General features: G+C 48.3%; 1 protein-coding gene across 1 annotated transcript; it reads right to left on the minus strand.

Annotated features, from left to right (window-relative positions):
- Nucleotides 1-15: 15 nt before the first annotated feature.
- Nucleotides 16-27,244, minus strand: EDC3 (enhancer of mRNA decapping 3). The gene is made up of 7 exons (XM_036389417.2): nt 27,195-27,244; nt 24,032-24,213; nt 19,884-20,197; nt 14,794-15,129; nt 6,032-6,185; nt 4,421-4,638; nt 16-3,147 (listed from the first exon to the last, which is right to left on the minus strand). The coding sequence occupies exons 2-7, from the start codon at nt 24,193-24,195 to the stop codon at nt 2,813-2,815; spliced, it is 1,521 nt and encodes a 506-aa protein (XP_036245310.1). The 5' UTR covers nt 24,196-24,213; nt 27,195-27,244; the 3' UTR covers nt 16-2,812.
- Between the last annotated feature and the right edge of the window lie 611 nt (nt 27,245-27,855).

The following is a 27,855-nucleotide window of genomic DNA, read 5'->3' on the forward strand; positions in this document are numbered from 1 at the left end:
ATCTGCACACAATAGCACACATGAAGAGTTGCACTTTATTTCAGGGCATGGTCCCCCGCAGTGGCAGGAATTGGTCGTTACAAACATCAGGTCACAAATGGGGTCACCAAGCAGTGCCACGGCGCAGTGATCGTCACCTGTCACCAGAGCGGGCCCAGAGCAGCACCAGGGGCAGGAACTATCCCAAACACAGCTACAACACTGCTCCCTTCTTGGAATTACCTCTGGCACCGTGGGGGATGGTGATGAGGACACCCAGAGCCCCTGCTGGGTGTCTGAGTGCTCCAGAAGAGCTGGTACCTCACGTTCCAGGTGTGTGAAGCCAACAAACAGCTGCAGTGGGGGGAAGTACAGCCAAATACCCAAATCGAGCAGGCAGTGAGCACAGCCCCACATTCCCTACACCAGGGGCTGAACCCTCCTGTTGTGCAACACTGTTCACTTTATTTTTATAGTTCAACGTGGGGAAGCATTTCAAGGCTGGTAAGAACCAGGGGCCTTGGTGCTTCCCAGAGCTCCATCCCTGCAAAACCACCATCACCTGCCCCAGTGCCTTCCAGGCAGGGCAGATGCACCCTGGACTAGCCCTGCCTGCTCCTGCTCCGTGTGTACAAGCTACAGTTCAACAGCCAAACCCAGAAAGGGCAGGAAAAACCTGTAGAAAGCAGAAATTGAAACAGCAAGTCTCCTACTGAGTGTCTTGAGCAAAGAGAGTGAAAGGAAGGGGACTAAAGCTAACACTGACTACAGCAACAACCTTTTTTTAACCTGCTGCTGCTCCTGGGTGAAGATCCAAGGAAACAGCCAAAAAAACCAAAAAAGGCAGAGGGAAACCTTGTGTTTGTGTTGTGAGTACCCACCACATTGCTGTCCTGTCCCAGTCAGAAGCACAGCCTGGTCTGTGCCACCACAGCTGGGGCTGAAGCGTGGGGCACATGTGGCCCTGTGCCCAGGATGGAGGGCAGAGCCCCCCAGGCCAGCAGTGTCCCAGAGCAGCTGAGGGGAACCAGGGCTGCCCAGCCAGGGCACAGCCCCTGGTCCTGCTGAGGTAGATATGGCAACGTGCAGGGGCCAGACCTCGGGGTGAGCCCGGGGCTCAGCAGCCTCCTGGGCCCTCCACACTCCCAGGCCAGACCCAGTCATCGCTTCTTTCCAAGCAGGAAAAGCTCTTCCCTCCTCCTCTGGCAGCCCTGGCTTGGTTCTAACAGAGGCAAGGAAAGATGAGTGCCTGACTAAAGCCCCAGCTCGGGGCACAAGCGGGTCTGTGGGGCTGGTCAGTGGGACTGGACCCACACTGGACTGGTCCCACTCTGGTCCCTGTGCTTCAGCCTCCCAAGGGATCCGGCGGCCCTGGGCAGAGGCAGCACCCAGAACTCTCCCTGGTGCCAGAGCAGAGCTGGGTGAGCTGGAGGGGCCTGGAGGAGCCCTGGGGATGGGTGAAGTGTGAGAGGAGCAGCAGAGCTCCCAGCACTGCCCATGTTCCCAGCTCCCTGGCTCGGCTCTGGGGGCACACAGAGGCAGCAGGGTGGGGGGGTGCCTAAGCTGATTGCCAAAGCCAGCGAGCTGGTGGCTCCTCAGCTCGTCCCTGCTCCAGGCACTGCACCCACGACAATAAAAGGAACACAGGAAAGGATAACTCAATGTTTCTGGCCAGGCATGGGACAGCAGAGCAGATTTCTGATGGGAATCCTGCCCAGGAGCACAGCAGCTCCCAGCACACCCTCTCCTGCCAGCAGACAGGAGCCAAACCCCTCCTCAGGCCAAGCCCACCCCACACAGGCTTTGATTCCAACGGGAATGAGCAGATCCATGAGCTACTTCCCAAACCATACCAAATGTAGCAGGGATGCTGGAAGGACAGGGGAGCTTACCCCGAACCTCACCTGCACCACACAGCACCCAACAACCCCAGAGCAACCCTGCCCTGCCCTGCTCCACTCCCCCAGCCCTGGAGCAGCCACTTGCTGGGCCAGCACAGAGAAAGAACCAAAGAAAACAACCCCAAACCCCACGAGGATGCTGGAAAAGTTCTTTTCCATCCAAGGCCTCCACCCCACGGAGCTGGGCTTCGGCCATGAAGCGAACAAAGAAAAGCCAACAGTACAGAAGCAGTAAGGCCTAGCTGAGGAAGGACATCAGTGCTCCCAGAGCATGTGGGAGCCTCTGGCTCCTGACACAAGCTCTCCAAACAGGGAAAAGCCCTCTCTGTGAGGGGCTGGACGGGCTGGGAAGGAGAGGGAGATACAACTGCCTTCCAGAACACAAAACAGTGATAGGGCAGTCAAAACCAACATGGGAACCAAACAAGATTTTCCCTCGACACAAGGGATTTCTACACAATCAAGGGGTGCTGCTCCCACCAGGATGTCCTTGCTGGGAATAGTCAACCAGAAGGACCCAAAACACACCTCAAAGCTCCAAACCAGCCTATTTGTACCATGTGCCAGCCAGGGCTGGGCAGCAGCAGGGGACAGACACCATGGTCCTGCACACTCCTTCATCCCACAGCAGGAAAGAATGAAAGAGCTTTGCAGGAACAATTCACTTCCTTCTCCACCTCCTTTTTTTTCGTTTGTTGGGCTTTTTTTTTCCATTTCATTTTACGATTATTCCATTTTTTTCTTTTTAAATACACAGCATTTCTTCCAGAAGGCAAACCCCTCCAGAACTTCACATCCTTTTTTTTTTTGTTTGTTTGTTTGTTTTCTTTAAGGCGTCACCAGAGTCGACCAGCCAGGATCCAGCTCAGCACAGCTTGGCTTTCACAGAGCTCCTCCTCTCTCCCTTCACAGCCAGGAGGGCTGCACGAGCTCTAAGTGGAGTGCAGGGGGATGACAAATTTGCAGCCAAAGGGGGAGTGGTAGTTGATGCCCACCTCCTGGAAGACCTTCTGGGGAATGCCAATGTCACAGAGGTAGACGCGGCCGGCGCGCTCGCCCAGCGGCAGCGGCAGCCCCAGCGCCAGCGACCACTTGGCATCGATGCCCAGCTCCATCTCGCTGATGGGGGGGTCTATGCTCAGCACGGGGGCACGGTTCTGGTTGGCCCAGTCCACCACTGCTTTGTACCAAGGCTGGTCTCTCAGAAAGGCATTCTCGTGACAATCCAGGCAGTTGATCACTAAGTCAACCGGGGTGTCTGGGAGGTCTGCAAGAAACACAGGACACGGCTGAGAATCGGCGGCACCAGCTGCAGGGTTGGGGTTTGGCTTCCACTCTCACAGCACAGCCTGGCCTCACCTGCTGGTACTGCCACCCTTCCCTCACAGAGCCATGCTCAACAGCTCTGGAGACATCCCCAGCCTGGCAGGTACAAAACATCACCCAGTGACAGCTCATGAGCAACCCCAGCACCACTGACTCACAGTGCAGGCAGCCCAGGGGAGCACTGGGGCTCTCTGCCCATCAGGAACATTTCTATTCCACAAGGTGAAAATAAGGCTGGTTTTTGGAACACACCAGCTGTGCTGCACTGCTGCCTGTCCCATTGAGCTCTGTCATTCTCACCTGCTGCATTCTCCACTCCTGCTGCATTCTCTCACCTGCTCTCCATCCCCCTCACCTGATGGAACACAAAGATCTTCATGCAAAACCATGGAATGGTTTGGTTTGGAAGGGACCTTAGAGTTCATCTCATCCCACCCCCTGCCATGGGCAAGGACCTTCCACCATTCCAGGGTGCTTCAAGCCCCATCCAACCTGGCTTTGGACACTTCCAGGGATCAGGGGCAGCCATAGCTGCTCTGAAAAATCTGTTCCAACCTTTTACAATATTTTCACATAGGCAAGTAGCTCTGTCAGCACAACACAGCCCTAACTCCCAGCTTTGTTTCTCCCCAGAAGTTCAAATGAAGCAGCTTGGAAAACGACTGGTGAAGTGCCAGGCAGCAGCCAGCAGTCTCCCAGGAGCTGTTTATTCTAGGGAATACCAAGATGGGAATCCTGACAGCTGCTGCAATCCTGCCAGCAGAGCTGGCTCCTGCTTTGCAGCAGCAGCTGGACACTCATTCCCTCCCAGCTCCAACATGCTGAACAAGGCAGCCCCTCATCCTACCAGCACAGCTCCATACAGCAGCTCTTCCTGATCTCTTCCCACCGGAAACATCTGTGGCAGCACAAGTGCTCCTCTGTCGAGGCTCTGAGTGCCTGCTGTCCCTGCAGCCTCTGGGCAGCCACCCAGGCATGGCAGTGCCACTAGATGGTGCCAGGGCAGCGGGCAGAAGCCAGCTCTGCTCCCTGGAGGAGCCAGCCCTGCTCTTCCTGCAAGAAGCCTGGAGAAGCCAGCCCTGGAGAAGCCAGCCCTGGAGAAGCCAGCCCTGCTCCCCCAGGAGAAGCCAGACCTGGAGAAGCCAGCCCTGCTCTCCCTGGAGAAGCCATCCCTGCTCCCCCCCTGGGGAAGCCAGCCCTGCTTGGCCACTGACCTTTGACACTGGACACCTGCTGGCCCTGTGTCTTGCTGAAGAGGTTGAGCTCGTTGGTGATGGACTCCAGCATCTTGACGAAGTTGGGGAGGAAGAGGATGACGTGGACGTCGTGGTTGGAGAGGTGCCGCCCGCAGCTGATGCCCTGCGCCCCCTTCACGTGGGGGCCGCAGAGCAGCGCCACCGTGGGCCGCTGGTGCACGTTCTTGGGGTTCAGTCTGAAACACAGGCAAAAAAAAGGGACTGTCAGCAAACCCCAGAGTCTCTTACCTTCTTCCTGCATGAGAAAAAAAAAAATAAAAAAAAAAAAACCACCCAGTAAGATGTAAATTGCCAGGTGTTCTGCAAATCTGCCACCGCTCTCCAGAGCAGCCCACATCCTTTTGTGGTGCTGACGCTGCTCTGCCTGCAGGTTCAGAGAAGCTCAGACTTGGTTGGGTGCAAAGAACCCTAAAGGTCATCCCTGTGGGCAGGGACACCTTCCACTAGCCCAGGCTGCTCCAAGTTCTGTCCAACCTGGACTCGGACACTCCCAGGGATGGGGCAGCCACAGCTGTGCTGGGGCTCAGCATCCTCACAGGGAAGAATTTCTTTCACATATTTCACCTAAATTTCCCCTCTTTAAGTTCCTGATAAAGAGGCCCTCTCTGGCTTCCTTACAGGCCCCTTCACATACCTGAAGGTTGTTCCAGCCTTCTTTTCCCCCTCCCTTCAGGACTTCCTGCACCCACAGCTGAGAGCATAAGGTTCCAACAACTGTAGAAAGTAAAGTCCCAACAATCTCTACTCCCTAAGCTTCATTAATTACACAATAAAGTTAATTTGGCTAGGAAGGCATCAGGCCTTGCAGCAGGAATTTCAGCTGCCTGTGTGCACTCAGTGCTCTCCATCAAGTGATCAGGTGCTGATAAAGAGCTCCTGAGTAAGTGATCAGGGCTAATAAAGAGTTCCTGAATAAGTGAGCAGGTCCTGTTAAAGCACTCCTAAATAAGTGAGCAGGTCCTGCTAAAGCACTTCTAAATAAGTGAGCAGGTCCTGTTAAAGAGCTCCTAAATAAGTGATCAGGTGCTGGTAAAGCACTCCCGAATAAGCAGATGGAGACTGAAGGGTTACTATTCTTTTTGAGAGCAAATAATCTGGAGCAGCTATCAACAGCACAAAAACACAGGTGCAGTTCCTGCCCACAGCAACAGCCACAGAAGCAGAGGCAGGGAGCAGAGCTCTTCAGGAGTCAGCAAAAGGCACTGAGTGCACTCCAAAGCTGCTGCAAAGAGCAGGATGTGCTCAGGTGAGCTGCAGATGCTTGAAGAGCTGAGTTAGCCTCACAAAAATCCACACAGCGCTGTTTTCACGGGCTGCCTTCTGCTTTTATTGACACTGTGAAATTGTAATGTGCCAAATCAGCAAAGGGAAGGTTCCTTTCTGTGCAGAAAGGAGCTCATCACACATTCTGCACGGCTCCATCCACCTCAGGCAGCACCTGTGCAAAGCTCAGCTCCCCCAACGACTCCCAGTGAGGGGAAGGAAAACCTCAGCTGTGCTTTGTCTGTGAGTCAAGAGCTGAGAGGGCCCTGTCAGCCCCTTCCCTCCCCCCAGAGGCCCCAGCTGTACCTGTTGGGCCCCCCCAGGAGGCTCAGGGCCATCTGGCTGGCACACACCCCTGTCATCTCCAGCCTCCTCTCCAGGGTCAGCCCGTGCTTCTCGGCCACCGCCAGCAGCTTCTTGTGCAGCTCGTAGGACACGCTGGGGACCACCAGCCCCGAGTCTGGGGGGCAGAAACAGGGGAAGGAGGCACAGATGGGGACAGTGAGACACCTCAAAACAGTGAAAAGGTTCATCCTTCACTGTTAACTGTTCACCCACGTTCCTTCCCAAGCCACCAAATTAATGGTTAAATTATTCTCAGCGAAGCAGAAATAGCTAAACACAAGTGTTGGCTTAAAATGACACTTCCACAAAAGTTCTGTGGGAAATTTTAGTAACATGAGCTCTGAGAAGGCCTCTGGGACTTAAACCTTAATATTCCATCTCTTTCTTCATGGTCTCCAGGCCAACAGAGCTTTAACCCACCATAAAGTGCTCCTGAGCACTGTGAAAGTCAGAAGAGCAGCTGTGAAGTACCAAAAAAAGCCTGGATGTTTTATGCTTCCTGACACTGGTCCCCAAAATCCCAAGATCCCAGCAAAACAAGCCATCCCACATTTGCTGGTAGGTATTCCCATGCCAGAAGGGCTGCTCCAGACCCAACAGCTGCATCACAGCACACAGAGGCAGCAGGGAAATGCTCAAAGGATAAACTGTGCAGAAAAACACCTCCCAGGTGATCTGGAGAGCCTGGGCTAGCAAGCTGGGAAATGCTCCAGCATTTGGATCAAGAGAAAAGAAACAAGAGAGGTTTTTGTGAAGTGTTGGGAACTGTCCAGCCTGGCCTTGGAGACTTCCAGGGGCTGTCACAGCTTCTCTGGACAACCTGTGCCATCTCCTTATGGGATGTCCACAGAGCAGCTCTCAGCTCCTTCTCTTCCCAGGAATGCCAGCTGAGTGCAGCAGCCAGCTCCCACTCTGAGACAGGCACAGGAGGTGCACCACGGAGCAGAAAGGCTGAGGATTGAATCAATGCCTGCTAGAGGAAACAGCAGGTCAGAAAGTGTGAGCTCAGTCCCTCCATCAGCATCTCTCCTCTCAGCTTGCCCAGTGCTCAGCAGCCCTGGCTCACCCTGATGCTCCCCCTGGCCTCTCTGCTCTGGGGGTGACAGTGGCCCCCTGGGTGCTCCTGGTAGCCCAGCAGGGCTGGGGCTGCCTGTGCTGCTGGGGAAGAGCTGTGGGAATGTGACAGGGCTGCTGGAAACACTCTGAGGGGCACGGGCAGCCCTCCTGCATCCACCCCAGGAGCAAACCCAGCCATTCCTCATGGGCTGGGCTCCTCTGCACACAGCAAACACCACCAGAGCCAGCTCTCACAGCCAAGGGCCAAATGAGCAGTGTGGATTTGAGCTGGGAGGAATTATTAGTGCTGCTGTATTCCCCAGGGTGCCCCAGTGTCCTGGGCTGTGAGATGTGCCTGGGGTGTGAATTCTATCACCACCTGTTACAGCTGGGGCAGTTCTCTTCAGTTCATTGGGCAGTTCTCTTTATCTCTTCCACAACCAACTCTCCCTCCAGGAGATCTCTTCTGTTCATGGGCCATTAATTATTAATTATCTTCTGTTCAGGGCCAGTGAGTGTCCCTGCATGGCTGATAAAATTCCATCATCCCACTGGGAGATGCTCTGCCCAGGGGAGGAGCCAAGCATTCCTACCTGGATCCAATCTGAGCCTTGGGACACCCCAGCAGCCTTTGCCCAGTGCATTCCCAGAGGAGCAGCTTCTGCTGCCCTGCATTGCCAGAGGGAGCCCAGGCCCATCTCCAGCAGCCCTGGAGCTGCAGAGGAAAACTCCCCCCTTGTGCAGGATCCCTGCTCCAGCAGAGCCACAGCTGGCACTGCAGGAGGGCTGAGCCCCCATGGGATGGGGCTGTGCCACCCCCTGACACACAGGGGACAGGGCCTGCTCTGACTCTGCCAGTATTGGTTTGTATTACTGCACTTTTATTTTATTTCATTTTTTCCCTAACGAAGAACTGTTATTCCTATTCCCATACCTTTGCCTGAAAGCCCCTTAATTCCAAAATTATAATAATTTGGAGGGAGAGGGATTACATTCTCTATTTCAAGGGAGGCTGCTGTCTTCCTCAGCAGCAGACACCTCTCTTTTCAAACCAGGACACCCAGTCACCAACCACCCAGGCAAGCTGCAGCAGAAATGGGAGGTTTTGCACATCCTGGGGTGTTGGAACCCTGCATGCTGAGAATTTTAGATTTTCTGTATTGAAAGACACAGATACTCAAGAGAACACCACATTTGACCTGAAGCCATAGAAAAAGCTTCCAAAATTAATTGGTAACACTAAGATTATAAGTGTGTAGTTTAAATAGAAGTGTGTAATATCACATAGTAAAAAACATTAAGAGTTTAAACTTTTAAAATATATTACTATATTACTTTTACTATATAGTAATACATTTTAAAATATATTAATATAAAGCTAAGATAGAAGTTTTAAGGTAATGATTACTCCATCTTCATGAGTTTAAGTAGTACTGTATAATTGAAAAGTCCACATTACAAGACACAAATAATTAGTTATTAAGTTAAAAGTAACAATAATTTAGGTGTCATTTCTTAATTAGATAGTTTTTCCTTAAAACACCTTGTAGAGATAGATTCCGAGCCATTTTCTGACTTGTTAATGAAATGCTGCAGAACTCACAGCTTATCCATAATACAGTAAGACTGTATTATGGATAAAAATTAATAAACATCTGAGTCCAAACACAACAAAATACCATCTCCACACATTTAATCCCAACCCAACCAAAACAAAACACAAAACCCAAAAAACCCCCAAGAAACCAACCAAAAAAACCCCAAACAAACAAAAAAACCCCAAACAACCCCCCCAAAGACCCCTAAAAATCCCCCAAAAAAACTAAAAGCCCCACCCAAAAATACCTAAAAGGCCCCCCAAAAAGTCCACCACAAACAGAAAAACCATTAAAAACATCCAAAAAAACCTCAAAAAACCCCCAAGAAACAAAAAAAATCCCAAAACCAACAAAAAAACCCAACAGAAAACCCCCCAAAAACAAAACAAAAAAACCCACCAAAAACCAACCAAAATCCCCCCAAAAAAAACAAAAATTCCCCAAAAATTAAAATAAACAAAAAACTTTCAATAAACAAATAAAACACAACCCACCCCCCCCCCCCCCAAAAAAAAAAAAAAAAAACAGAAAAAAACCCCACAAAACAAAAAATAGTCAACCCTGGGGTTTTCTCCAGAAGTGAACCCAGAGGTGTCCCTGCAGGGGGACAGCAAAAGCAGCAGAGGGGACCCTGCTGAGCCCTCCTGGAGTTCATCCCTGGCCGCAGCAGCCAGGCCTTGCACACAGAGAGGACTCCATGTGTGCCACCGTTGCCCCAGAGGTGTCACCTGGCTGTCAGGCCAGGCCAGCAGGCTGTTATCAGCCATGCCTGAGTGCTGATAAGAGCCTGAGCCCTGCAGGAATAGCCCCGGGTCTGTGCCAGCAGCCATGGCCTGCCCTGTGCCCGTAGTGGTCATGGTCACCCACCTGCCCCAAGCCCACAGCAGTCACCCACCTGCCCTATGCCATGCCCTGCCCTGTGCCCACAGCAGTCACCACCTGTCCCATGGGTCACCATCTGCCTCGTGGGTCACCCACCTGCCCAGTGCCACATCCTGCCCCATGCCCGCAGCAGTGATGGTCACCCACCTGCCCAGTGCCTGCAGCAATCACCACCTGCCCCATGGCTCACCCGCCTGCCCTGTGCCATGCCCTGCCCTGTGCCCACAGTGGTCACCACCTGCCCCATGGCTCACCCGCCTGCCCTGTGCCATGCCCTGCCCTGTGCCCACAGTGGTCACCACCTGCCCCATGGCTCACCCGCCTGCCCTGTGCCATGCCCTGCCCTGTGCCCACAGCGGTCACCACCTGTCCCATGGGTCACCCACTTGCCCTGTGCCAACAGAGGTCACCCACCTGCCCCATGCCCACAGCAGTCACCACCTGTCCCATGGGTCACCATCTGCCTCGTGGGTCACCCACCTGCCCAGTGCCACATCCTGCCCCATGCCCACAGCAGTGATGGTCACCCACCTGCCCTGTGCCATGCCCTGCCCTGTGCCCACAGTGGTCACCACCTGCCCCATGGCTCACCCACCTGCCCTGTGCCATGCCCTGCCCTGTGCCCACAGCGGTCACCACCTGCCCCATAGCTCACCCACCTGCCCTGTGCCCACAGCAGTCACCACCTGCCCCATGGCTCACCCACCTGCCCCATGCCACACAAGCCCTGCTCTGCCACGCTGCCAGTCACAGCTCTGCCCCTGCTGTTGTTTTCCAAGCTCCAGGGATGATTTGCAATGAGTGACCCGAAGTTGGGGTCTCTCCTAGCATCACTGCTGACCCCAAAAAAGGGAGATCCCAAACTCTATTTTGAAGCACTCACGAATCCCCTGCTTAAATGCTGTACCAAGCCCCTGAAGCAGAAGGACAAACCAGACAATGTCCACTCTGTATGCACCCAACTCAGCACAGATCTTGTGTCCCCTCCACATCCTTCCCTCAGCCAGCAGCTTCAGGAAACTGCCTTTACCACGGGCTGGCTGCCAGCAGTGGGTTAATGGGAGGCACTGGTGGAGTGGCATTTAGCACGCCAGCCTGTCCTAATTGCTCCCTCTCAGGAGCAGCTGAAATGCCAGGAGAACTTCCCTTCTGTGCCCTCACGCAAGGTCCAACCAGTCAGACTGGCTCATCAAAAGCAGGCCCAGGGAGTTAAATAAACTCTGGCAGAGTAAACCCACTAACAATAACACCACTGCCACAAAACTGAAGCTCTGCCAACTTTAATTATGTTTGGGTTGGACAGGGCATCTTTATTGTTTGCTAATGAAGGCAATAAAATAAATTAGCCCAGGCCTTTTAATATTAAATAAATGTATTTTACAGCTGCCTGGGAAAAAAAAAAAACAAAACAAAACAAAACAACCCACAAGGCAGATATAGACTGGATGGTTTTGGGACATGCAGAGTGACACTGGGTGGATAAAAACATCCCAAGCCAGCAGAAGAGGGAGTTAACCTTCCAGAAGTTAAAGAATAATGAGTTTTTCCCCAAACAAGCCCTGTAATGCTGCTGGGATGCCCAAATGCTTCCCAAGCTTGCAGTGGCAGGGAAAAAGGAGAGGGTTGTATCCCATCTTTTCCCTTGGCTATTTCAGCAGCTCTCTAGTTCCAGTTCTCTGTTAAAATAACTCCAGGCACTGGCTCAGGCAGAACTGGACTCAGCACCTCCTGCAAGCTGCCCTGACATCATCAGCTCTTCCCTTTGGCAATGAATAATCCCAGGTCCAGGTCCAGAGCCTCACAGTGTGACAGTCTGGAGCTCTTGTCCACACCAGGCACATGAGACATCCCTTGCTGCTTTCTGCTGGTGGTAAAGCTGGAAGCACCTGCCTGCAGTCTCAGCCAAACACATTTACTGCCCCTCAAACAACACAACCTTAAGGGCTGCTTTTGTTAATCATCGTTGTTTTTAATTACAGCAAATCCCACCAGAGTTCTGGCTGACCTTCCAGTGGGATCCTCTCCCAGCATTAGTGCACAATTCCCTCCAGCTGAGCAAAAAAAAAAACTGCCAGAGGGACAAAGGGACTCTGCCCCAGGCCCACTGTTTGCTCCTGAAGCAAAACTGAGGAGACTGAAAGTTTTCCCTCTCCTCAAAGCAGCCCAGAACACTTCACACATTCAACATTCACATCCAGCTTTGGAGGAGCTAAAAGAGGAGAAAAGTCAGTCAAGGACAGGGAAAGGAAAAGCCTTTCCAAAGGAAAAGCCACACTGTGGGCATCACCCTCAGGGCAAACCCAGCCTCTGACCCTGGCACAAAGCTCTGCCTGCTCCTGCACCTCCTCACTGTGAAGGAAAGGCTTGTTTGAAGAACAGACCCTCCTGCAAACTCCTCTGAGCTCCAACACTCCTGCACAATGTTGGCTCTGCTGAAGGACCTGCTCCCAAAACACAGAGATGTTCAAACACAGGAGTTTTGGTGCCAACACAGAAACAGAGACAGGCCTGAGCCAACCCACATTTAAATTCTCTGGAAGCAGAAAAAGGCATCTCACACCTTATGCAAGGATCAGCCTTTCCAGGGAGGCAGTTTTTGCTAAACAGTTGCATTTCCCAGTAAATAAAGAGACAGATTTACAGCAGCCAGCCCAAACCAATGAAGATGAATGATGTGTTTAGGAGTGTGGAGTTCCAGGGATGGATTCAGCTCAGCCACAATCACCTGCTAAGTTCTATTAGCTCCAAGTTTTCACTTTTGCTTGGAACAGATTCCCACCTTCTTCCTTCCTTGCTCACTTCTAAAACCCAGGGTTGTTTTAGAAGTGTTTTACTTGACAGCCTAGCTCCACAAAACCAGCTCTCAGCAAAGCATCCCAGTGGACTGAAGTGTTTATCCTACACACACCAAGTTCTTTCAGTCAGCAATAAAACCCCAGGCTGGATGTCCTGCAGGTGAATCTTTTGGGGAACTCAAAAGACTGACTCCAAACTGACATCAGCAGTTTGGTTTTACCTCTGTACCATCCTCCATGGCATCAAAAAGCAGGCAGGGATCCACAGACAGGGATCCCACAGTGCCAAGAGCTGGATATGAACTCCCTGCCAATCTCCAGCATCAGTTTTTGTGCTGTTGCAGCAGACAGAGAATCACTGTCTCAGTCAGAATCACTGTCTCACTGTCTCTATTAACACAATCATCTCTCAGACTGGCTCAGGGTGAAAAAAAAACAAGAGAAAGAAGTGCTTTGTCATAACTAGGAAGTGCTTTTTGCAAGGAGAGCTTCCCTTAGGAAACCAGAAAATACTCTGCAGGGAGAATCCTGCCACAGACACATCCAAAACCAAAAAGGCTTTTGGAGCTCTTGGCACTCATTTAATCCTACCAGCTGCTCTTTGAGGCACTGAGAGGCAGGCTGCCTACAGCTCAGCATCTTCCTTCCAGCTGCTAAACAAAGGGATTTGGAGTGCAGCAAACAGGATTGCGTTTCCATCCCTGAATTTACTCACTGCTGCTCAGTGCATGGTGGTTTTCCTCCCAGGAATTCTGCTGCTAGAATCCCCTGTCAGCCATCCTGCTCAGATTGGCTGCCAACAGTGGCTTAGCTTTTGTTTCAGACTAGACATCCACAGAGGCCCTGTCTCCTCTCAAACAAGCCAGCTGGAAGATGGATTGACAAGTATGAAATTTGAAAAAACCCACAAGACAGACAGGAAATCACACAGAAAATGAAGAGGTGCTTGTTCACACAGCACAGTGTGGCTACTTCCACAGAGAGATGCTGAAAGCTTAGGGAGATGTAAAAAAGCAAGAGGTTAAATTAAGCAGGGAAAAAAAAGCCATTAATCCTGAACTCTCACTGCTACCTCAGGAAGTCTTAAAATCATGAAAAATCAAAGACAAAGCAGTGGGGGAAAGTCTCACTGCATGTTTGTTTCACTTTTCCTGGAGGATCCTTGCAAACACAACACTGAGCTGCTACAACCCACTGTGTTTTCCTCTCACCCCAGAGCAGAATGGGACACTAGGAAGAGGAATGACAGAAATGGAAAACTAGGACATTGTTATACACCAGAACCATCAAAAAAAGAGCCTTCTCAAAACTGAAAAGCAGCAAATCATTACAAATCCACCAGCTTCCTCCCCTGAAGCATTTCACACCCCAGATGGAATTTCCAGGCAGAGGAAGAATGACAGCCCAAGGAGCTGCTCACACTTCTGCTCAGGCTACCAGAATATCAGTTGGTTTGAGTTCCTGCAAAAAGAGCTGACATCTGATTTCACTCTGATGTGGAAAAGAAACACTCCTGGAACGCCAAATTTCCTTCACTCCCACATTTTACTTAAAATCAAAGGCAAGATACCCCAAGGAGACTAAAGTTACCTGAAATTTAGACTAAATGTCCCATAAATCCTTTTTACATGAACTATATTTAAACCCACAGAGAAATGGAGAATTACAACCCAAAGAGTGCCAGAAGCACAGGAAATCTGAAACCATGAAAGCACAAATCCTGAGCCCATCCCTCTGTCCCTCTCAGAGTCCACATGGGTTCCCCAGGCTACTGAAATCAAAGCAAGGATTCAAACACCTCTTCTTCAATTCCCAACCACCAGCTTTGTTCCCTGCTGGAGCAACACTTACTTTGTTGCCTGTCACAGACATCTTTTATGAAAAATCCTGTCCTTAGGATTTTTCCTCTTGAGAAGATGAGAAGCTTCAAGAACAAAATGTAAACAATGGTTATCTGCTGCTGTGGAATGCAACAGGTGCATCTGTGATTGGTCTCATGTGCTTGTTTCTAATTAATGGCCAATCACAGTCCAGCTGGCTCGGACAGAGAGTCTGAGACAGAGCCTTTGTTATCATTCTTTCTTTTTCTATTCTTAGCCAGCCTTCTGATGAAATCCTTTCTTCTATTCTTTTAGTATAGTTTTAATATAATATATATCATAAAATAACAAATCAAGCCTTCTGAAACAGTCAGATCCTTGTCTCTTCCCTCATCCCAAGACCCCTGTGAACACTGTCACAGCTGCCCTCTCTGAGCATTTCTCTCAGAAACACTGCAAAGAAAGGCCGTGTGTGTGAACACACAAATGCAACCTTGCTCGGACCCCTCGCAGCAAAAATCCACCACGTGTGGCCCCAAAAGCAGCACTTTGGCTCCTTATCAGGAACATACCCGTGCAGAACTCTTTGTGGGGGTTCTGGGGTACCACAATCCTCCTGTAGACGATGGGCTCTGACTCCAGGATGTTCTCGTCGTGCCGGTAGCGGGCGGGTTTCTCGTTGGGGGTCCCTCGGGAGCGGGTGCCGCTCCTCCTCTCGTAAGTCTCGATCTCTTCAAACACAGCTGCCTTGTCAAAAAGGGCCAGGTTGCCCTCAAAATCGAAATCAGTGTCTGGGATTTCATCAATGTCATCCCCAAAGCATTCGTCATCCTTGCTCTTCATCTGCCCGTTCTTCAGGCCGCTCTTCTTTGGGGTCACCTGGTTGGGGTGGCGGCTGCTGGATGACCCTAAGCCAAAAGAAAAGCAAGGTGGGAGTGGGTCCTGAAAGGGAAAAAGGCATTTTGGGGCAGAGGGGAGCTCCTGCTTATAGTCCCCTCACTCAAGCGATGCTCACCATGGAGCTGGCATTACCCAGGCTCAGCTAAGCCAGCAGGAAATAGAACATCAAATAACAAACAGAACACCAAGAGAAAATAGAGCAGCAGCAAAGAGACTTTCAGGGACTTCCCTCCAGCAGCCAGGTTAGAAAAACAGGCTTGCCCACAGTAGCAAAAGAGGTGTTTCTCCAGGTTTTATTTAATCCCATGCCACATCAGTGGGAAGGTAATCAGCTGTGACCTAGGAGTTTTCCCATGTTCAGACAAGTGTGTGACCCAAGCCCTTCTCTGGAACTCCCCTAAATTTCAGAAACTACTGTAGGTTTTTCCATCCCTATTAGTGATTTTTAAGGGATAACATCAAACCCTGAATAGAAAGGATCTCTTTTTGCTCAACCTTGATATAATTTCTGTGAAATGAAACACAGTCCATTGCCTTATTCCTGTTTCACTCTCCTCCTTACCCATGACCTTGTGTTTTGGAATACACTTCTTTCCAACCACAAGTCATTGGGAAAGCCCAAATTCTCTGGAGTGAGACTGATGAAAGTCTCCTCCTAAGGGCTGGAGATGAAGAACTGATGTAAATATACAATGATGAGCTCAACATATCCTTTACTTGCTCATTTCTTCCTTTGTCCTCCAGGTCCAGACAATATTATTTTGTTAATCCTTGCCAGTGTCACATTTGCAATTACTAGAAAATATTTCAGGCCAATTCCTGCAGTTCCAGGAATCACCTACAGTGTCCAACAGATGGAGTAAGTTATCAAGCCAGAGCTCTTGCTCTACTAAACCATTTCCTGTTGTTCAAGATAATCCCATTTGTGAGGGATTTATACAAATGACTTGGAGAGAATCAATTTGATACCACAGAAACAAAGAATTTTGAGCCATCCAAGGAGATTTCCAAACATCCCAAAAGATTTGCAGCAGGCACAAACTCCACCAGCACCCTTCCCATCCCCTTCAAGTCCAGTTTCAGCATGTCTAACTCCAGTCATGCTGAAATGTGATTAGCTGAGGATGTGTACCTGGTTTATTTCCAGTCAGAGAGGCATTGCCTCAGCAAGGAGTTATTTCAGATAGTGTGGGGCTTGGTTTTTCTCAAGAACTGGTTAATAACTAACCTGAAAGCTTTCCCAGTCACCACAGCAAGATCCTAAATCTGCCAGGCCTTGCAGAATAACCATTCCCCATTAAGGAAAAAAACCAAACAACCTTCTCAAACGATAATGCACCTTTTGTCTTGGAGGGACAGACAGCAGAATTCCAGCACTGTGGTGACAAAACAGGATTTAGGGGAGAGGAAAGGCTTGCCAGGAAGAATTTCAGAAGGCACACTGCAACCACTCATGTGCAGGTTGCACATTTGGTTTTGAAAGTTTTTGGTACCAATTTCCACTCTGTGCCAGATAAAGAGTTCCCAAACCAAAGGTGACACAAAGCTGGACAGGATTTGGTTTGGAACTGAACTGCCACAGCTGCTGCTCTGAAGGAGGAAGATGAGGAATGCAAACACAAGAGGCCCAAGCTCTCCCAACACTCAGGAACTGCAGCTCAAGCAGAAGCCAAGGGACTCTCAGGTGGACAAGCTGGAGCCTGCACTGCCACAAAGGCAAAGCCAGCCTGCTCCTTGTGTCAGTGGCAAGAGTTTGGCCAGCTCAGGCTGCTCCTGTCACACTCCCCTGCAGCAAACAGCTCCACACTCCCCTCAGCTGCCCTAAAACTCAGAGTGGCTGTCCAGTGGGACAGGAGCAGCTGATGTGAGCATGGAATGCTGATGGAATAAAGCTGGAGAACAATGGCTGCAAAGCTCCCTGCAGTCACAAAGAATGGGAATCAGGAGCCCACCTCATCAAAATGTGGTGGGCAGCTCCCTGAGCCATCCTGAGCTCTGCAATGTTGCTGACCCACCCAGCTCTGCCCTGGCTGCCCCACAGCCCCCTAACAAGGCACACAGAACGTGGCACAGGCCTGCAAGGAGCTGGGAGCAAAGTTAAGAGCTGTTCCTCTTCAAGCATCACCTTCTAGGCAGGAAAAAATGACAGCTGGTTCTGCTCAGGGAAAAGAAAAGAGGCAGAAAAAGGGCAAGGGGGGAAAGCAACATCAGGCTGAAGCAAGGTAGATCTCCTATTCCAGCTGCTTCTGGATCACAGCTTCCAGTGCTCTGCCCTGCATGAGGAGAGCCCCACTCCAAGCTGGCACACACAAAAGCACCTCCCTCACAAGATAAACAATCCTTCCCGGGCTTTTTTTGTTTCTGAGGAATAACAAGCCTTTCATGTACAGCACACAAGCAAACAAAGTTTCCAGCAAGCTGGCTGCCTTCCTGAGAGATCCCTGTGGGAGGCTTTGCTGCCAGCCCTGGCACCACGAGCCCAGTGCCAGCACGGCAGCAGAGCCATTGTTGGGAAACCTGAGCTGGTGTTTGGTGTTTATTGATTCCTGTCACACCAGGGCTCCAAAGGGCAATTGTGGCCCTCACTTGGCACGCTAGAGGCCAACAAGAGGTCAACTTTCAGCTGTAGGACACAAGCTCTGGATGACATCTCAGCCCATTCTTCCCTACAAAGCCAGGCCCAATTCCATTCCCCTCCCCAAACTCCCACATCACTCACCCTACTCTCCAAATGCACATTTTACAGGGTAAGATATCCCTTCTGTACCTCCTATATTCCAAAATGGACCCAAGCCAACACCTAGGACCTCACTCAACCTGCCTCAAAGACTGTTGTGCTCATGTAAACCCAACATGAGTTGTTTGTGGGGTGAAGCTCTGCTCTCCCCAAATCTACCAGACATCCTGGAAGGGGTAAAAAATAGCCCAGTTGGTGGTGGGGGAGAAAAACTTCCAGAGGTCTAGGAATTTCTCCCTAAAACCACAGCCTTACACCTGTTTCACTGGCCTGGCCCACCTTGGTTTGTTTATTTTGCAAGAAAATGAAGTAATGGAATTACTCTGGATGCATACCAAGGCTTCAACAATTAAGTCATGGAAATATGCTGGATGTACACTGAAATTACAGGAACTGGATTATGAGGATCTGGAAAGGAAGACAGCTCAGGAGGCTTTGAGGAAAAAAGTGAACAAAGCCAGTTTTGGCCCAATTTTGAAGATTTTATCAAGAGAAATAAAAATAAGGGATATGTGACTTTGGGATGCTCTGATTTTACATCACCCTCATTAATTTATATTTTTAACAACACAGCCAAAACCCATTTGTAATTATGTATGGGGTGATGTTGTAAAAGGTTATGGGTATAAAAGCCTTAAATAGAAAAGCCTGGGGAGATTTAAAAAGCAAGAGGTTAAATTAAGCAGGAAAAAAAAAAGCCATTAATCCTGAACTCTCACTGCTGCCTCAGGAAGTCTTAAAATCATAAAAGACAAAACAGTGGGGGAAATTCTCACTGCATGTGTCTTTCACTTCTCCTGGAGGATCCCTGCAAACACAACACTGAGCTGCTACAACCCACTGTGTTTTCCTCCCACTCGAGGATCACATTGCAGTTTGTAGCAGCTCCTTTTAGAGGAAAGATTGGAAGCTGGGAATCTTCAAACAGAAAAGATAGCAAAATGAGGAAATCCTTGGAACTGGCATTAGACATTTTCTACATAAACAGAATCACTAAGATAGAAGATCACTGAGTCCAAGCCATGCCCTAACACCACCTCAACTAGACCACAGCACTGAATGCCACATCCAGTCTTGTTTTAAACACATCCAGGATAGTGACTCCACCACCTCCCCAGGCAGACAAATCCAGTACTTTATCCCTCTTTCAGTAAAAAACCTTTTCTTAACATCCAACCTAAATTTAAGATTGTGTCCTCTCATTCTGTAAGGAACAAGAGACCAACCCTGTCCTGGACTGCCAAACAAATTGTATCCTATCTGTCATCTGTATGGCAGCTCTCTTCTGTTCAGTGGGCAGTTTTCCTTATCTCTTCTACAACCACTCCTCCCTCAGGAGGGTACACCTGCTGATAAGGGGCTATTGAATGTCACTGCATGGCTGATAAGAGCTACAGCATCCCATTGGGAGATGTGAGCCCAGAGGGAGCAGCCAAGCATTCATACCTGGATATAATCCTGAGATTCCCGAACACCAGCACAGCTTCTCCATGGATTCCTCTGGATTTCCCAGAGGAACAGCAGCTGCCTCTTGCCCTGGACCTTCAGAGGAAGAGACTGCACCCTTCTACAGGATCCCTGCTCCAACAGAGCCACCCCTGACCCTCCAGGAGGGCTGCAGCCACAATTCCAATGGGACTGCTGCCAACACCCTGACCCACAGGGTGTCAGGCTGTGTTCTGACTCTGTCAGTGTTGTTTTAGTGCACTGCATTGTTTATTTTATCTTTTTTTTTCTTCCCTAAGAACTGTTATTGCTGCTCCCATATTTTTTTGCCTGAGAGCCCCTTAATTTACAATGTATAACAATATGGAGGAGTGGGGAGGGTTTCCATTCTCCATTTCAGGCGAGGCTCCTGCCTTCCTTAGCAGACACCTGTCTTTCCAAACCAGGACAACCCTCACCTGACTACAAGCCACCTTTCAGGTGGGGTCAGAAATAGACTGTATTTCAAAATAACCCACAGGTGGGCCAGGACAGTTCCCAGCAAAGGGAAGATGGTGGACAGGAGAGCCCCACACTCACAGGAGTTGTGTCTCCTCCTGAAGCCTTTGGACTGGCTCAGCGTTTCCATGTGCCGATCCATGTAGCTCTTGGAGCACTGCTGCTGTGGGGAGATGACAATGTCCTGGCTCTTCATGTCTGTCCTCCTGGGGATGTTCTGTGGGGCACTGCTGGACATGGGCTTCTTCAGCACCTTGCCAGTGCCATTCTGGCTGGGCCCCACCTGGCAGCCCACCCCTGGCATGGCCACGTCCATGTGCTGTGAGTCCCCGCATTGCCTGCTGTCCCCTGGTCCTGGGATCTCCAGGATCTTCAGCTCAGTGATGTCACCTGCCCTAAAAACAGCACCAGAAAAGCAGGAATTTAGCAAACAGCCTGGCAGGAAAAAACCTCCTGAGGAAAAACATCCTTGTCCAATGGGATTTTTCTGATGCCATCATCAATAGGAACAAGGGAATAAAAGGATTTTAATGCTCAAACATACACAGACATCAAAATGTTCAACTGAAAAGGCAAATCTTCAAAATAACCACTTCAGTATGCCTGCACTGCACCTGGATTTTGTTTGAAAGGCTCTGCAGCTGAAACAGGAATCAGTCAAGCAAAAAATGGAAGCAACTGGCCCAGAGCTTAGCAGAAATCTGCATTAATTTAACAGTTCCCAGCTAATTAATTGCTCTCAGCCTTGAGGCTACTATTACTTTTAATCCATTTCTGCAGAAAGCTACTCTCAGATCAGAGGAGTTCATGCTCAGACAAGGAGGATACTTCCCATTTCCAAAGAAAAAAAAGCTAAAGAAAACTAATCTAGCACTGGTCAGAAGCCAAATTAAAACAAAGGAGTGATTATAAAGCCCTCCATTTGCATTGACTGCAAGAAATAAGTCAGGAATGAGACTCTTCCAGCTTTAACTCAGCATTTGTCCAAGTGGGATGTGAAAGCAGAGAGACTTCCACACATGCCCTGCCTTCCCCCAGTGCCTCTCTTCAAAATCCAAGGGGAAAAAGAAATTCAGAGTATTGACTTTGAGGAGTCAGTGTTATTGAAAAAGGAGTGACTCAGAGCCTTAAGTACAGCATTGCAGGGAACAGGAAAATGGGCACTGAGCAGGGACTCCTGGGTATATTTTTAAGCACAGTGTTAGCAGGAACTGTGGGAAAGAACTGCTGAGGGCAAAGCTTTGAAAAAGCACCTCAGCCCCCTCTGCTACAACAGAATAGAATAGAAAAAAAAAAAAATATAAATGTATAAAATATATATTAATAAAAATTATATATATTTATTAAATAAATATATATATTATAGATTTATCTATTATATATATTGATAATTTTAAATTATATTATACATAATATAGAAAAATATAGATAAAAATAAAACCATTTTTATATAGAATATATATTTATATATATTATAGATTGATATAATATATATTAATTATTTTTAAATTACATTATATATAATATATAAATGAAAATTACAAACAAAAATATATTAAAATAAACTTATTATTTAATTTTTATAAATAATATAAATAAAATTCTTTTTAATAAAACATAATAAATATAAAGAAATAAAATAGAAATATATAAGTATATACTTAGAAATGTATATATTTATTATATTTATATATATAAAATATAAACATATATTTGTCTACACACATGGTCTGTCCCTCACATAATCTCCTAGCCCAGTCCAAGTGCAGGATGTGAGGCAGGAATGAATCTCCTGCTCACAAACTCACACAAACACCAGAGGCACTGAGCAGCAGCAGGGAAATTTAGGGTGAAGAGGCCACTGGGGGGGAAAAAACCCATCCCAGAGAGTTTGTAAGGTTTGATAGAAGGTTTATATAGCATGGGGTTACACAGAAATTTTAAGGTAAGAAATGTTGATTTACAAATACTGTAGAGTAAGATAGATACCATTAAGAGAGGAACAGAATGTAAAAAAAGTTCCAAAAGATAGTTTTAAGAGAGAAATAGAGTTTAAAAAGTTTTAAAAGATTGTTTTATAAATAAAATTAAATACGTCAGAAAAATAAAATTATAAAAAATATAGTAAGACTTACAAAGAGTAATTTTAAATTATTAATTTTATAAATAAAATTAAATATTTTAGAAAAACAATTATAAAAAATACAGTATACTATAGTATAATATAGTAAAATAGATTATAAAAATATTCTATATTATATATTTATTAACATATTAGAAAATGTTTTAGAAAAATAGAATTATAAAAATTATAGTAAAATATATTCTATTATAATATAGTAAAATATAATATAAAATATATTATAGTAAAATATAGTATAAAAACATTTATATTATAAATATATAAATACATTTACATTTAGATAGAATAAAAATTACTATATTATAGTAAAATAGATTATAAAAATATATTAGATTAAAACTTACAAAGAGTAATTTAAAATTATTAGCTTTAAAACATCTAGAACATAGTAGAACAAAATATTAATAAACCCAAAACCACTTCTAGTGTTTTACAGCTGTAGAGGTTTTGGTTCAGTCTGAGATGTCACCAGTTTGGGATTTCCCAGCTAATGCCCTAAGGAGTGTGCTGGGTTCAGTGCTGGCCAATCCCAGTGCTGTACTCACTCCTTGCTGGAAGACAGCATTAGAAGGAAGCTAAAGCAGCCTCAAAACCTTCCAAGGTAAAAGAAAAGGGTTAAATTTTTGTGCTGGTGAATGCTTTGCATCACTTCTCTAAATATCTCTCATGCAAAACTATGACAATTAAGAAATAGTTCAAAATCTCATTGTAATAGCTTAAATTATAACATTTATATCATCTCCCTAAAAAAAATTAAAACAGCTCTCAGTCACCCCATCTCTAAATCAAAATAAAAAGTATAATCCAACAGCCAGGCTGTCTTAGGTTGGAAATTGGGGTGTGTATTCTATTCCTATCTGTGGTGCAGTTCTCTTCTGTTCATGGGCCATTAAGTATTAATTATCTCCTGTTCATGGCCAGTGAGTGTTCCTGCATGGCTGATAAAATTCCATCATCCCATGGGGAGATGCTCTGCCCAGGGGAGGAGCCAAGCATTCCTACCTGGATCCAATCTGAGCTTTGGGACACCCCAGCAGCCTTTGCCCAGTGCATTCCCAGAGGAGCAGGTTCTGCTGCCCTGCATTGCCAGAGGGAGCCCAGGCCCATCTCCACCAGCCCTGGAGCTGCAGAGGAAAACTCCCCCCTTGTGCAGGATCCCTGCTCCAGCAGAACCACAGCTGGCACTGCAGGAGGGCTGAGCCCCCATGGGATGGGGCTGTGCCACCACCCTGACACACCGGGGATGTCAGCTCCTGCCCTCACTCTGGCAGTTTGTGTCGGAACCCAGGACATTGCTCTGGCTGCCTTGGAGGACTTGAGACCCTGGCAGGGGGCTCAGAGACCTTGGCACAGGGTCAAAACCACCTGTGCCTTTGATTTTAGCCCATGGAAACATTTACCAACTTTGTGTGAAGATCTTCAAGCCACAAGAGTTTGAGTAGAATGATAGTGACTTTATCACCGGGTGAAAAAGTAGAATTTTGGGGTTTTTAGAATGGGGGTTCAAGGGGCAATATGGAGGAATCTCGGCATGCCCTGTTCTTCTTCTTCTTGGCCACCATCTTCTCCTGTCATGGCGGCACCTTTGGATTGGTTTAGAGTAGAGACAGACTGTCTAACATAGGTGAAAGGTATTGGAAAATTATTGTAAATAAAGTACAGGTAGTTTTTAGTATAAAAAGATAACACCAGTGTGCCACAACCTGACCTGCTGGACAGATCTCAGCAGGTCAGACAGACAATGTACTGGATAAGAGCAAATAAACAACCTTGAGAAGGAGAGCCAAGGAATCCTGTCTTCTTCAGTCATAGGGCTGGGAAAAAGAGACTTTCTAACACCTCAGGGTCATCTCGACACCAGACACTTTGTCAGGTTTGTATTACTGCATTTTAATTTTTTTTTCTTCCCTAATAAAGAACTGTCATTCCCACACCCATATCTTTGCCTGAGAGCCCCTAATTTCAAAACGATAACAATTCAGAGGGAGAGGGTTTACATTTTCCATTCCAGGGGAGGTTCCTGCTGCCTTCCTTAGCACACTTTGCACACCAAGAGCCAGGCACTGGGGGCAAGGCAGGCACTCACCTGAAGGTGACCTCTGGCACGAGGCATTTGACGCCGTTGTGGAAGGGCCGTGTGAGGGAGATGGTCTGGCTGATCTGATCCACAGCAGACACCCTGCCCTGGTACACTCCCAGGCTCTCCCCACAGTTAATGGACACGATGCTGCCCAGCCAGTCCGTGGCCATGGCTGTGGCACAGAGCTGCTGCAAAGAGATGCACAAATCCACAGCTTGAATCAGCATCCACAGCCCTAGAGCCCTCCCCAGCTCCGCTGGTTCCTCTCTCCTTGGTGGGGAGGAAATGACAGCCCAACCATTCCAGGCAGAGTCTAAATCCCTGGATGATAAAAAATAATTTACAATAAAATAGAAACAGATATTTTTGCCTTCCCCATGGTATGACAGATCTTTGTTTGACCACCTCAATGCAAAATCCAAAATAAATATTCGGTGTTTTGTCCTGCCTGTGGATATTCTCCTGCTGCCTCTTCCCCAAGATGGAAATGAAACTCCAGATAATTTTAGTAAGCAGGTGATAAAAGAAATATGTTCACAGAAGTCCTTGAAGGCCTTCAAATAAAGATCTGCAGATCTTTGTTTGACTGAGTGAATTTAAAATCCAAAAGAAATATTCAGAGTTTCATCCTGTCTGTGGATATATTCCTGTTGCTTTTTCCCCAAGCTGGAAATGAAACTCCAGATAATTTTAGTAAGGAGGTGATATAAAAAAGATGTTCACAAAAGCCCCTGAAGGCCTACAAATAAAGATCTGCTCTTATATCACCTCCTAACTGAAATTATCTCGAGTTTCATTTCCAGGCTGGGGAAAAGGCAAGACTCCCTGTGATTTCAAACTGGGAATTTATCTTTACTTCCCTCACTGAAGTTCTGGCAGATGGACATTGGCCAGAACAGCTCCTGTGAATATTCAGGACTGATCTCTGCATGTGCAAATGAAAAGCAAAATCTTTCAGGGAACAGAGATACAGGGCAGGAGGAGAACCCCAACTAACAGAGAAACACAAAAGGGGGGAAAAAATCCCCAAAAAGTGAAATGCAGGACAAAAGCAGCAAAGGCAGCCTCACATCACTGCCATAATTAGATAAATGAATTAAAAAATGGTTGCTCTCCTTGCCAGCACTCGAGTTCTGTCAGAAGCAGGGAGGAAACACTCCAATTTGTTTAGACAGATGTTTCCAACACTGCTGGAAGCAGCTAAAAAGCTCCTTTGATCCCAGATTTCCCAGTGACAGGCTCACAAGCATCATGGAGAACAAGAGACATGACAAGCTCCTAAATGTATAGATTTGCCTTTCATGCTGCAATCAAAGAGGGAGAATGTTTGATATTTACTGTGAGCAGCACAAAGAAACACAGGAGACAGCCCAGGGAGATCAATTTCCATGTAAAAATCACATTGCTGGAAGAGACAGCTGGGTTCTCTGCACAGAAAAAGATGCAAGGAAATAAAAAAAACTGGATGAGGGGGAAAAAAAATCAAAATCTCACTTCCCCCAGGTTTCACAGGCTGAAAACAGGGGATGCTTCAAAGGGAAGAAAACATTAAATTTAGTCACAAAGCCATAAATTCCTCAGGAGCAGGCTCCTCTCCTTCCTGTGGCTGTGTGTTGATATTAAGCCATGATGAGAATGCCTGCATTCCAAGGAGATGGCTGATAAAAAGCACTCTCAAAACACAGATAGCACATCCCTGGGTATCCACAGGAAAGCTAAAGCTTCATTCCTTTTCCTGTTTTCTTTTTAATCTCCCTTAGGAAATATGGGAAGGAGCTCAGCACACATCATCACCTTACAGGGATCCTTTGGAAAAACAAGAGCCTCCTTTTAGCAAAAAAACACCCAACAATAAATCTATGTTTGAGTGCAAATATAAATTAAACTATTCTGGGGTTGGACTGGGGGGGTGGCTGTGTCCCTGTAGGAATATAGAGGGGATCCCATAGGAAAACACAGGGATCCCAAATATTGCAAATATTGCAAACAAGTGGACCAACCACATGTAAATTCAACCAGACCCATAGGTAAATATAGGGGGCCCCCAAGGTAAAAAGGGGAACCCCCAAGGTGAAAAGGGGGATTCCCCATGGATAAACACAGGGAACCCCCAAAATTAACACAGGGATATCCCAGGGACAAACACAGGGACCCCCAAAAATAAACACAGACTCCTCCCATGGATAAACAGGGAACCCCCCAGGGATAAACACAGGGAACCCCCCAAAAATAAACATGGGGATGCCTCATGGATAAACACAGACCCATCCTGTGGATGAACACAGGAAATCCCCAAAAATAAACATAGAACACTCCCATGGATAAACACAGGACCCTCCCCCATGGATAAACACAGGGATGCCCACCAAAAATAAACAGAGAACCCCCCAGAAATAAACACAGGGGCCCCCCAAAAATAAACACAGACTCCTCCCATGGATAAACAGGGAACCCCCCATGGATAAACACAGGGAACCCCCAAAAATAAATACAGGGAATCCCTCATGGATAAACACAGACCCCTCCCATGGATAAACACGAGGACACGAGGAACCCCCCAATGGATAAACATAGGGAACCCCCAGAAATAAACACAGGGATACCCCATGGATAAACACAGGGACCCCCCAGGGATAAACACAGGGAGCCTCCATAAATAAACACAGGGAACGCCTGTAAAATAAACACAGGAAACCCCATGGATAAACACAGACCCCTCCCATGGATAAACACAGGGAACCCCCCCAAAAAGTAAACCCAGGGCCCCCTAAACCACAAGACCCTTCCCCATAAGCAAACACAGCCCCCCACACAGATAAACACAGGGCCCCCCACAGGTAAACACAGGGAGCCTCATATACAAACAGGGTCCCCCCATAGGTAAACACGCCCCCCCCATAGGTAAACACAGCAACCCTCAGGCAAGCACGGGACTCAAACACAGCTTAACCCCTTGTTAACCACAGCCGCCCCACAGGCCTCCCGCCCCGTGCCTGCCCCGGCACCACCTCCCCACCACGGCCCGCTCAGGCCGGGCAGGGCCTGGCGCCGCCACCGCGCCTCACGGCAGTCGCGCAGAGCCCCAGCCCGCCGGGAAGGCACCACGGCAGCCCAGCCCGCTCCCTCCGAACGGCCGGGCCGTATCCGCCGTGCCCCCGGTGCCCCTCACCCGCCGCCGCTGCTCCCGCCTCACCGCGAACCCTCCGCTTCACAGACGCTCGGCGTGACGCAACTTCCGGTCACGCCCCCCGCGCGGCGCTCTGGCCGCCGGCAGGGCCATAGAGACGGCGTGGGAGCCGCGCTGTGCGCATGCGCACTGCCCGCCACTGCAGCCCTCCGCAGCTGTCACACCTGTGTCACACACCTGTCTGTCACATCTGTCCCTCCATCCCTGCATCCCCTCCCTCCCTTCCATCCCCTCCATCACACCATCCTTTCCATCATGTCCATCCCTCCATCCTCTCCATCTCCACCACACCTCTGTCACTTTTCATCCCTTCCATTACCTCCATCCCCTCCCAAGGCTGCTCTCCTTTCCACACCCTTACACCCAAATTACCAACAGCTCCGTGCTCCGGTGGGGCTGGGCACTCTGGAGGGCTGATCCCTGCAGGAGATTCCCTTGGGGATGAACAGACCCCAACTTTCCATGGAGTGCCTTTGCATTTCCATTGGAAATTCGTGTTTATTGCCTTTCTTTGTTTGTTTTTCAAGGGAAACTGTGCAAAGCTTTGGATTTAATGGTGCTCTGAGATGGGGATGGAACATCTCCCCACAGATGCCTCCCTGAAAGGCTGTTTTTGAACTATTGATTCCAGTTTTTCAGGGGT

This window comes from Molothrus ater, chromosome 13, assembly GCF_012460135.2.
Source record: "Molothrus ater isolate BHLD 08-10-18 breed brown headed cowbird chromosome 13, BPBGC_Mater_1.1, whole genome shotgun sequence".
Taxonomy (NCBI): Eukaryota; Metazoa; Chordata; class Aves; order Passeriformes; family Icteridae; genus Molothrus; species Molothrus ater.

What these genes read in the sequence shown, in the direction of transcription:
- EDC3 (XM_036389417.2), bottom strand. Translation starts at nt 24,195, where the DNA reads ATGGCCACGGACTGGCTGGGCAGCATCGTGTCCATTAACTGTGGGGAG. An exon ending in CCACAAAGAGTTCTGCACGG is followed by an intron (nt 6,186 to 14,793) that starts GTATGTTCCTGA and finishes TCTGCCCCCCAG; the next exon opens with ACTCGGGGCTGGTGGTCCCC. An exon ending in CTCCTGGGGGGGCCCAACAG is followed by an intron (nt 4,639 to 6,031) that starts GTACAGCTGGGG and finishes CCTGTGTTTCAG; the next exon opens with ACTGAACCCCAAGAACGTGC.